Here is a 12,247-nt window from a genome sequence, read left to right as displayed (position 1 = left end):
CAAGCACATTTGTACATCTGTTGCTATCATCATTCTCAAAACATTTGCTTTATACTTGAGTCTTTAATATCAGCTCCCCATCTTTCCCCTTCCCTCCACCCTCTCCCTCCCTCATGAACCTTTGATCATTTATGAATTATTATTGTCTTTTTTTCCTTTTCATTTTTTACATTTTATTAGGGGTTCATACAACTCTTATCACAATCCACATATATACATACATCAATTGTATAAAGCACATCCGTACATTCTTTTGCCTAATCACTCTCAAAGCATTTGCTCTTCACTTAAGACCTCCACATCAGGTCCTCTTTTTTTCCCCCTCCCTCCTTGCTTCCCCCTCCCTCATGAGCCCTTGATAATCCACAGATTGTTATTTTGTCATATCTTGCCCTATCCGGAGTCTCCCCCCCCCCTTCTCTGCCGTCCATCTCCCTGGGAGGAGGTCACGTGTGGATCCTTGTAATCAGTTCCCCCTTTCCAACCCACTCACCCTCCACTCTCAGCAGCATCGCCCCTCACATCCCTGGTCCTGAAGGTATTGTCCACCCTGGGTTCCCTGTACCTCCAGCTCCCATGTGCACCAGTGTACAACATCTGCCCTATCCAGTCCTGCAAGGTAGAATTCGGATCATGGTAGTTGGGGGGAGGAAGCATCCAGGATCTGAGGGAAAGCTATGTTCTTCATCGGTACTACATCGAACCCTGACTGACCCATCTCCTCTCCTAAACCCCTCTATGAGGGGATCTCCAGTGGTCAACATTTGGGCCTCAGGTCGCCACACTGCACTTCCCCCTTCATTCACTATGGTATATATATATATATATATTCTTTTTTTTTTTGGATGATGCCTTATACCTGGTCCCTTTGGCACCTCATGATCACACCGGCTGGTATGCTTCTTCCATGTGGGCTTTATTGCTTCTGAGCTAGATGGCCACTTGTTCACCTTCAAGCCTTTAAGACCCCAGACACTATCTGTTTTGATAGTCAGGCACCATCAGCTTTCTTTGCCACATTCGCTTATGCACCCGTTTGTCTTCAGCGGTCATATCATGGAGGTGTGCAGCCAATGATATGATTTTTTGTTCTTTTATAGCTGATAACTAATCCCTTTGGGACCATGCAATCACTCAGGTTGATGTGTTCTTCCATGTGGGCTTTGTTGCTTCTGAGCTAGATGGCCGCTTGTTCATCTTCAAGCCTTTAAGACCCCAGTCACTATCTCTTTTGATAGCCGGGCACCATCAGTTTTCTTCACCACATTTACTTGTTCACCCACTTTGGCTTTAGCAGTTGTGTCGCGAGAGTGAGCATCGTAGAGTGGCAATTTAATAAAAGAATGTATTCATGTATTGAGGGAGTGCTTGAGTAGATAGCCACTCATATTCCTCATGGTTTTTAAAATTGTTAATCTCTTCAAAGTTGATAGATTGGCTTTAAAATTGGAACCCCTTTAGGAACATAGCCTGTTTAAAAATGAAACCAATTTTACTAAAGCACAAATGAGAAGAAGAGTGAAAGGCAGACATCTAATAGAATAATCTAAGGCCTTGAATCCTACTTTTCCCAAACTTGTGTACCTTTGATTGTTCAGTTACTTAATATTCACTTGTCAATTTCAGTTTGGTTGTAGACAATCGCAATCCTGAGAGTATTGGGTGACACATCACATAGAATTGAAAATATTAATTTAGTAGTGAATTTTTAGTTTCCATTACAGAGCCAGAAAGCTAATAATACTCAACAGATATTTCCTATAAACAATAATTGTAATTATGTTGTACTAATTACTGAGTATCCCCTACAAGTTAGGTAAATGCAGTAAGCTGGGGAAATATTAAAACGATGAGCAACACATAGTATTGTCTCTTGTAATATTTACAAGTGGAATGCTTCCTAAGATGATTAAAAATGATATAGAGAAAGATCATGATTGCCTTTAGAAGCACAGAAGGGGCAGAATTAAAATCCCTTAAGACTGTAGGCAGCTGGAGTTTTATTCGGCTTTCATGTGCCTAAATCTCTAAGTTTTAGTGTCCTCATACAGATAATATAAAGCATTTTAAAATGTGTTTTCCCATTTATATTTAATTTTATGCAATTATTAACCATTTAAACCTTATAATATTATCATTAAACAGTATTTAATCTTAGTATAGCTTTTTTATTTTAGCACCCACATATGCATTTTCCAGAACTCAGGTATATTTTGTATGTTGTTGAAAGGTTCATAAACCCTAAGTTCTCTCATTATGGCATCTAGCACTGGTGGAAGAGCATCATGGGACACCTCAGAAAGATGCGATCCTACACTCTGCCAAACCCATCTTCGTCACTCCATTATCTCACTTTCAGTCAGCACTGAGTGATAAGCTTCAAGAAATCAACCTGAGAAAGATCTTTCTCATTCATTCCTTAGGCTATTCCATGCCATTATTTATGTGTCCGTTTGACTTCTTTTCACGCATTGGAAAGGCACAACACCCCTCCTCTTTCAAGTTTAATAAACAGCTGGTACAGTTTCTTTCCTCTCCTAGAAACCTTTGTAACATGAGAGATGTGGTGCTTTATACAACCCAGACTTTCCATTAATATAATTAGCACCCATGATGGCAGGGTTTAGGCTATTTCCTCATATCACAATTTGTTTCCATTTGGCACTTACATAATTTCATTTTGTATTTTTAATGGCATATTTCCCCATACTATTGAAATCGATTAATCTCAAATATATGCACTTTCATAAGATTTCCAGTAACTCAAACTCTCAAAGTTTCTCACTGGCCAGTTAATTGTTAAAGTGCAAAGATCCTTTGTCTGGGCAACTTTTAAATTTAATTTTATTAACACTGTGTGAGGCAAGCTGGAAAGCATGGGCTGGGCATGGCTCCAGAGCTTTGTTTGCAAAGGCATAGAGTTATCAGCTTGAATACATCTTTATTTTCATCTTCTGACCAACCTAGGAGTTTCTAATAACGAAAGACATGCACTTTTGCACAAGTCAGTGTACTCATACAATGAACCCCATGCCAATAAGCATAAAATATTAAAATTAAATTAATTCAATGTTAACTGTACATAGATTTCTGCCTTTCCTGGCTTCAGAAGCTCACTATTTAGGGTCAAATCCAGTTCTAGTCCTTATAACTCACATGACTTTATAGCTTTTTTTATCTGTGATTCTCGTCAAGAGGATGGGAGGAACTCACAGAGCCACTGTACCAAAAATAATTGGTTTTTGTCAATTGTCAACAATTTCAGGAAACATCCCATAATCAAGAACCAATCGTATTGAAGGAATAAAACCTGAAGTTGCATTCAAGAAAGACCTCAGTGAAAACATGAGCACAGAATTTGGGGTGATATTTTCCAACAAAGAGATGCAATATTGCAAGTGCTCAAAATTATGTCAAGAAACTTGGATGCGAGTTACCTGACCAACCACATGGAAGAGGCCATATTCATGACCATTCCCAAAAAAGGAGAGGAAAGAGAACATGGAAACTATCAAACTATATCAATTCCATCACAGGCAGGTAAAATTTTGCTGAAGATAATTAAATTGGTTTCTGCAATACACTCTGAGAAAGTGCCAGAAATTTGAGTCAGATTCAGGAGAGAAGTTGGAATGAAGGATGCCATTAATACAGCAGATACATTTTGGCTGAAAATAGAGAGTATCAGACAGATATTTACTGGTATTTCTTTCACTATGTAAAGGCATTTGACAATGTGCCACATCACAACCTATGGATAACATGATGAAGTATAGGACTTCCCAAACATTGAATCATGCACATGCGGAACTTGTACATAAACTAAACAAAAGGAAGTGGCTCAAACAGAACCAAGGGATACTACATGATGTATGAGCAGGAAAAGTAGGTTGGATTGTTTTACCAGAACTACTCAATCGGTTGCTGAGGGAATAATCAGAGAGGCTGGGATATCTGAAGAAAAATATGACATTAGGATGGAGGAAGACTCTAAAAACTTTTCATGTCCACTTTTAATGACACAACCGAATTATCTGGAAGTAAGGGACACTTGAATTACTTAATTATGAAGATCAAATACTATAGTTTTAGTATGAATTATTACTCAATGGATAGAAACAAAAGTCTTTCCAGCAGGACCAGCAGACAACATGAAGACAGAGAAGACACTGAGTTGTCAAAGAAGTCCTTTTACTTGGATTCACAATCAACACTACATGGAAACAGCAATCATGAGATCAAGTGGTGTGTTGCCTTGGGAAAATATGCTGCAAAAGACCTCTTTACAGTGTTTCACAGTAAAGATGGCCCTTTGAAGACTAAGATACCCCTGACCGTAGTCATGGTACTTTCACTGGCCTCATATAGATTTGCATGGTGGCCAATGAATAAGAATGATTGAAGAAAAGCCTCCTAAAATGCCTCTGAATTTTGGTGTTGGCAAATAATATTAAATATGAATATGCCATAGACTTCCAGAAAAAATAAACCAATCTGTCTTGGAATAAGTACAACCCAAATACTGTTTAATAGCTAGGATGGTAAGACTTTGTCTCATGTACTTTGGACATGTTATACAGACAAACCAATCCCTGGACAAAGACGTCTTACTTGGTAAAGTAGATGATCTGTAAAAAAGAGAAAAACTTGTAAAAAGATCAGCTAAACAGTGATGACCATAATGGGCTCAACCTTACAGCGATGCCGGGAACGACTCAAGACTGGGCAGTGCTGCCTTTGATTGCACTTAAAGGTCCTTCTGAGGGGGACTGACTGAATGCCTTCCAACAAGAAGAGCATATCTCTGCTTCTATGTCCTCATATGTAAAATGGACACAGTAGCAATTTCTATAGGCATATTGTGGGGATTACACAACTTTATAGGTACCATAAGGTATTTAGAGCACTGATAACAGTGTCGGACACAAAGTGCAGTCATAGATTACTAAGCTTTTACCAATAGAACAATAGTAGTGCATGCTATCTCTTTATGAAATAATATACATGGCTTTATCTTACACACATCACTCTATGGTCAATAATTTCACAGAGATTCAGGATTTGGTATTTAAACTACACACTGAAGGAGAAACAGCACTCAATAGGCACAGCATTCAGATTTTCAATTTTACAAAGTAAAACCTCATTAAAGACTTAGGAGCATAATTTGAAATTGATGGTAATTTAAGGTAAAATTCTTCCCTAGTATACAACTAGTGTACTCATCTAGTTTATGTGAAAGCAAAATCTGTCAGCCAAATCAGTGACATGTATATATATACACATACCTGGATTAAGGGAGAAAAGATATTTTTTGAAATTTAAAACACTCTCAGAATAGCTTTTAGCCTATAACATAAATAGGTGTGCATTCACATATGATATATGAAGATGTGATTTTTAAATTATTCCTATATGTACATCATAGTGTGTATCAAAAAGTATTTTCTGGTCACACTACCATAGTAATTAATAAGTTTGTCCTATTCTATACACTTGAAAGTAGTACACATATGTTTTATATGTGTTTGTTTATTTTGACTTTATCTCTATTCTCCATTATTTTGAAAATTTCTCTAATTTTAAAAGATCCCAAAACAATATTCAAAACTATATGATTCATTATTTCTTTTAACATCATGAATTCCAACCTTTAATAGTAAATTTAATAAATTACATGTTTTAATAATTTAATAAATTATTTTGTAACACTCTCTCCCCAAATCATCATCTCTGATTCTTCAGCTGTATGGAATCCAGAAAAGTTACTATGCTTCTATAAAACATATTCCTTACTTGTTCTTCCTTAGGTTAAGATAAATGTATAGGAGAGGCTACATTATTATCCCAAGACACTGAATTATGGTCTTTTCTGAGAGATAATAAGTATGCCAAAGGAGCAGAGTGACTTATCCTTTGAATTATATACCTTTTGAATTATGAGACTTACTAATAAAAGTTTTTTGAATGACTTTTTGAAAGGAGTATCCAATCAGTTAATCTTTCTCTTAAATATTGAATGCGTACCCCCTAAACAAATGCTGAAGACCTATCCCCTAGCACCTGTGAGGGAGAACTTGTTTATAAATTGGATTTTCAAAAACTCTATCAATTAAGGGCAAATGTGCATTTATTGGAGTAAGGTGGGTCTTAATCTCAATCAAGTAGTGTGCTATAAAAGAGCAAAAGAGAGACAAAGAGAAAGATAGAGGAACGATAGGCATATGAGGAAGCATCTCTATGTCAAGTAAACCTGGGATTACCAGCACCTGAGAGAGAAAAGAAGGGATATTTCCTTAGATCCTTCAGAGGGAACATGGCCATGAAATCAACTTGCATTTGGATTGCTAGCCTCGGAGGTGCTCAACCTTCCTCACGCCGCGACCCTTTAATACAGTTCCTCATGTTGTGGTGACCACCCAACCATAAAATTATTTTCGTTGCTACTTCATAACTATAATTTTGCTACTGTTATGAATCTGGCGACCCATGTGGAAGAGTTGTCTGACCCCAAAGGGGTCGCGACCCAAAGGTCAAGAACCGCTGCCTCTAGAGCTATGAGCCAAGATATTTCTGTAATTTGAAGCCACTCAAATTGTGATACTTTGTTCATGGGAGTCCTAGAAAAGAGCTCCTCCTTCCTTATCTCTTTTCTTGGATTTGATCATGCAAAATTAGTTTTTTGTGCCAAGCCTAATCGGACCCTTTAAGCTTGTAATTCTCCTTTAACAGATAATTCTCCTTTAGAACTCCTCGTCGCTCTCCTGTGCATACTCCCTGTGTAAGTCTCAGCTTACCGTTTAAAATGTTTGCAACCTGATGGTCATCAGATATAAGCTCACTGACCAAAGACTACCGCGTTAGGTATCTATCATAGACAGCAGGTGCTAGAATAATCCAGCAGTAAGCAAAACACAAAAACATCTTTGTCCTTGTGAAACTTTAATTCCCTGATGGAGATGGAAGTAACTAGATAAAGGATAGGATATGTTAGGTTAAATGAAACCTTAAGAGAAAATAATCAAGGCAGCAGAGAGAGATACAGAGATTTGGGGTATATCAGAAAAATCTACATTTTTCCCAGCCAAGTCCTTGTTTTGAGCTTTAGGAGCATGTGTAAAAATATCTAATACAACTTGACTAACTAATAGTTATCTTAAGCTCATCATGACCCAAACTGGAGGTATCACCTCATTTTCTTCTGCCACCACCACTGAGTTGCTCAAAAAATATTCTTAAATTCTCCTCTCATTGTTCATATCCCATCTGCCACAAAATCTAGCAAGTTCTCCCATTCCCTTCTTTTCCTGTCGCCATCCTAATTGTGATCAGCATCCCTTCTAGCCTGGACTTCTGTAATAGCCTTCTAAAAGAGCTCTTACAGTCCTTTCTGCTGTCCTTCAGTGTCATTAGAATCTTCTCCCTACCCTGTTGGCTTAGCAGTCAACGGCTTCCAGTTTCCTGGTGTTACTAGGAATCATAATCGGTGGTGAGTTTGGAGGGGTGGGAGCTCTCAAGCCACTTCGACCCATGTCTTCTGGTTTTTCTTACACTTTTCCTTTCATCCTAATTTATGGCATCCTCTGTTGCCCCAGGATATGTGCAATACGATTCTTGTTGCCTGAAACAGCTACTTGCAACTAAATCATATTTCAAATCTCATTAGAAGTATAGTTTCATCAGACAAGTTTAAGCCAAATCATTAAATAGCTACCTACAAAAGTGTGTGTGAGCATATATATAGTTATGCATGTGTATATATATTCCCCTCCCCAATTCCAATACATGTTCCAACAGCAATTGCTTGTATAAAGCCTCTTTGGCCCACAGCAAAGTGATAGAACTATGTTTGCCATTTCAACAGAGACCACCTATGTTTGGAATAAAGCAGATACGCAATATGTATTTACAGAACAAATGAGTGAATAAGGAAGACTAGTGTCACATGATTGGGGACTTTATACTTTTCATTTAGAAGTTTTCAGTCTCCGAGATGATTTCAAACTGTAATCTCCCAAGAGTACTTAATATCTACTTTCTCATCATACCTTTGAAGTTCTAGAGGATGCAAGTGACACACCTCCAGATTTGACCAGTGCCCTACCTTGCACACCAATGCTCTCATTGTTACTTCTCCCTAAGTAGTGTTTTTAGAGAGAGACGTGCCCTGGTGTCGATTCTACTGTACAACAAAGATTTGTTTTTGGTATAAGTTTATCTTAAGTTTTATAACTATTAGGAATTTTAGCAGTGACTGATTTAAATTATAAGCCTCAGTTCCAGTCACTGCGATGTTATTACATGTAGACAATCAAGTTTCTTTTATTATCGCTCTTTTGATTGCTGTCTTTCACACGATTCCTTAGCTGAAGTCCCTTGGAGTGCCCACTCCTCTCTTCTCAGTCTAAATTATGAAAATTGCATCAAACCTGTACCCATTTAGTTTTATACATCAATGCCCTGCTTCCTTTCCTGGACACAACAATACCTATAGAGGTTTATAATTAGAACCTACAATTTTAAAGAGGAGGAAACTGAGACTTAGAGAAGCTACAAACTTGGCCCAACGACAACGTAATTAAATTGGTGAGCTGATATTTAAACCCAAGGATCTGTCTCTAATTCCTTTAAGCTCTCATCTTGCACAATCCTATTATTTTACTTGTTACGATGCAAGTTACTTTTATTTTACACCTTCCTCCTGGTCTCCCTTAACTCTGTTTTCACTAGGCCTTCAGTAAAAATTCACCTCCTTTCTCCTAGAGTAGTGGTTATCATTATGATATTGTTGTGGTTATTGTATTAGGTCTCTAATGGAGTCCCTGTGGGGTGTAAATGATGATGGTATTGGTGGTTTATTTTGTTTACTGCATTTTTCCCCTTTCAAGTCAAACTGACATTGACCTAAGAAGGAGGAGCTGGAAACACAGAAAGCACAATGTGGAAACTAGTTGTTTGAATGGAAAGGTCTGCATTGAAGTGTTTCATGTGGGAGAGTAGTTTCCAAGGGCTTCACCAATTGGGACTCAAATTGCTTTTTTGAATCCCCTAGGTATAATGTGAATAATCCAAATTTGTTTTTCTTTAGCCCAGTTAAAAAAAAACAAAATAAAAACTGTCACCCAGTCCATTTGGACTGAAAGGGACACTGCAGAACAGAGTAGAACTGCCCCATCGATTTTTCAAGGCTGCAATCTTTGGGGTAGCCTATTGCCACCTCTTTCTTTTGTAGGTTTCCGCTGCCCACATTTTGGTTAGCAGGCAAGTGCTTAAATACTGCACTACGAGGGCCCCTTTCGTAAAAGCTGTGTAAAAGGCTTCCATTTGGTATCAGGCTGAAGGGAACAGGAGCACTCAGTGATTTCCCTTTTCCTTAGTTCTCAATGTAGAAAACCGCCACAGTAGTTACAGATTTCTGCGTTTGTGTGTGCGCGCGTGTGTGTGCGCGCGCGCGGGTGCTCGTGCGTGTGCGTGCGTGCGTGTGTGTGTGTGTGTGTGTGTGTGTGTGTACTCAGATGAGCTTTGGCGCTCTGTAGCACTCCACATCGGTAGATCTGCACCATGATCTTAGCCTGTTCATAATACAGAGCTTTACCTGCCTCTAACCAGGAGCTTCCTTTGTCAGTGAGTGTGCACAAAGCTTTCACTTCTTGCTGATTTCCATCCCTGGGAAAGGGGAATTCTTCCCTATTGCCCTAGCCTTTCACACTCTGCCAAGCTGCCCCAGAATGACCCTCTGACCAAAGCAGGGTAGGGGGAAGTTGTCTTGAGGTAAGTGTGTCAATGGTGCAGCGCGCAACAAGACCCAGGAGTTTCAGATCTTGTGGTAGCAGCAGACTGCCAGCCAGAGGAGCTCGGTCCGCCCCAGGCTGCCCAAGGTGCTGCCAGCGGCCCCTCCTCACCGCCTACACCAGCGGGGCCAGTACAGTCCTCTCTCCTGCTCTGCTAGGGCTCCACGATTTGGCTGAGCAAGGGCGAGGTCTGGAATGAGGGGAATCAGGCTGTTCCTCCAGCGGTTAGGGAGGTTGCCTTTAGCATCCAATTAGAGTTTCATTTCTCGCCACCTGGATGACCTTGGGCAAGTTCCTTAGCTTCAGTGTGCCAGTCCCTGCCCGCCCCGCCCCCCCACCCCAACCCCACCCCGCGCTGCTTTCCATCCATGAAATGGAGTAACTGAAGTGATAACTAAAAACCCAATATTGGTGTATGGATCAATGCAACTCTCTTGGCAGCTAGTTATGGGCACAGTAAGGACTAGTTAAAGCACCGGGCTCCAGAATAAAGGTTTGAGCTCTGGTTTCCTCAGATGCTCCCCAGAGCCACTGGGGAAGCCCCTGCCTTGTGCCCTAAGGCCACAAGATGAACTTGGGTGTACCTGGTGGGGTTCCTATTGCCAGTCCTGGTGCCCTCAGCCTTTGACACCTCCTGGTGCCCACAACACATCCCTTCCCCTCCAGCGGAGGAGAGGTTGGTTGGTTGTCGGTTTTTTGTTTTTTTTTTGGTGGAATGAGTATCTCCCTCCTCCTCCTCCTCCTCCTCCTCCTCCTCCTCCTCCTCCTCCTCCTCCTCCTGCTCTGGCAAGCCGAGCCCAGGCTCTGGCGGGAGGGGAGAGGCACTCGGGTGCGGGAGTCCCGCCGGGCTCCGAGAAGCAGGCAAAGGGAAGGGAGTGGGGGGAGCGGCGGCGGAACGCGGTGCCCCGCTTGTCCCGGGCCCTTCCTCATTGTGCTCCCCTTCCAGGCATTGGGACTCTGACTGCCAACAGCCCGTGTCCCCCTCCCAGCCCTTCCGGACCGGGCCGAGGGGCCAGGGATCCAGCGCGACTCCGCGGCGAGAGTGGGCGAGGAGCGCGGGCCGCGAGGTGAGGAGAGGCTGGGCGGGCGCCGGGTGGGGAGGGTGCCCGCACGTGTGCTTGCGCGCTGGGTGCGCGAGCCACTGAGGGGGTGTGGGGGGAGGGGGCGGGGGGAAAGGGGGCTGGTCCCAGCGGGCCACCTGTCCTTCCGGAGCGGTGTCACAGCCCACGCCCTCTTGCCCCCCAGCCTCGCTCTCGGGCGCTCGTCCTTCCAGCCCGCACGCCCCCAGACCCCATCCTCCCGAGCCCGGCATCCACACCCCACCCTCAGCACCGACAATTCCCCGGTCCGATCCAGAATCCCGCTGAAACCTGGAGGGAGCGCGTAGCCTTCCTGCTCCTGCGTCCCCTCCCCTCTGGCTATAAATAACTCCGACTAGCTGGGCAGGCACGTCACCGGGCGAGAGAGCGGGACCCCGAGGTTTTCTTCTGCGGGAGTAGGGGGCAAAGGGTGAGCAGGAGGACGCGCCCGCCCGTGAGTAGTGCAGAATTACTCCTGGGTTTCCAGAACAGAGCCTAGCATCCTCGGATTCCTTTCTTTTCCTTTCCTTTCTTCTTCCCCCTTCCTTGGGCATCCTCCGCCCCTCCCCCCGCCCCCAATCCCCTAGGTAGCACGACACTCAGACGGGGTTCCATCCCTCCTCTCCCTTCTCCCTGCTCCCCTTGTCCCCCCTCCTCCCGGTTCCCACTGAGGAAATAAAAGTTCCAGCTCCTCTCCCCAGTCTGCTTGCGGTGCCCAGAATTGGACTCCCAGGCACAGGGTTCCACGCGCACCCCTCACCTGCTCTCCCCTAAATCCCTAATCCTGTTTTCCATATTTAAGCGCGCGCGCGCGTGCACGCGCGCACACATACACACACAGGAAACCTACCCTCCAGGAGGCGCAAAACTGCTGCTTGCAACTACTGAAACTTCCAAGACACTGTAGTTGTTTTTGCTTGGTCCTAAAGATATTTACCCTGGTGTTTCTGTGGGGTAGGTTTCCGGTATTACTCAGATATCTATGTACTATGTTTGGAAATGCCTTTTCTTTTCTCCTTTAATATTCTTTCTTTCTTTCTTTTTTTTTCCTCCTAAGGCAATCCGCTTGGTCCCAGGCAGCCGCCGCTGCCCCTTTGATGTTTTGGTACAGGGTGCGCATGCGCCTCACATTAGCATTACTGCACTGGGCAGACTAAGTTGGATCTTCTCTCTCCAGTGAAACCCTCAATCCCATCAAAACTAGAGGGATGTGGAGAGTCCGGAAAAAGGGTTACTTCGGCTTCTGGTCCTTTCCCTTGATAATCGCCGTTGTATGTGCTCAGAGGTAAGTGTGCACGGGCGTTTCTGGTTTTCCGTTCTCACTCCGAAGGGTTCTGACTGCATACCTCTGTGAACAGGGATCTCTAGTGATGCTGA

At 42.7% G+C, this 12,247-nt stretch overlaps 1 protein-coding gene across 3 annotated transcripts in view; it reads left to right on the top strand.

Annotated features, from left to right (window-relative positions):
- Positions 1-12,078: 12,078 nt before the first annotated feature.
- GABRB2 (gamma-aminobutyric acid type A receptor subunit beta2) overlaps positions 12,079-12,247 on the top strand; it is a 272,105-nt gene continuing 271,936 nt past the window's right edge. For all 3 annotated transcript variants that reach the window (XM_075543185.1, XM_075543183.1, XM_075543184.1), the window contains exon 1: positions 12,079-12,155. In XM_075543185.1, coding sequence (XP_075399300.1) covers positions 12,079-12,155 — 77 coding nt within the window. The remainder of the gene's footprint in view (positions 12,156-12,247) is intronic.

The sequence above is a fragment of the Tenrec ecaudatus genome, chromosome 2 (genome assembly GCF_050624435.1).
Source record: "Tenrec ecaudatus isolate mTenEca1 chromosome 2, mTenEca1.hap1, whole genome shotgun sequence".
Classification (NCBI taxonomy): domain Eukaryota; kingdom Metazoa; phylum Chordata; class Mammalia; order Afrosoricida; family Tenrecidae; genus Tenrec; species Tenrec ecaudatus.
Note: the sequence above shows the minus strand (reverse complement) of the source record. Positions and strands in the feature narration are given on the sequence as shown.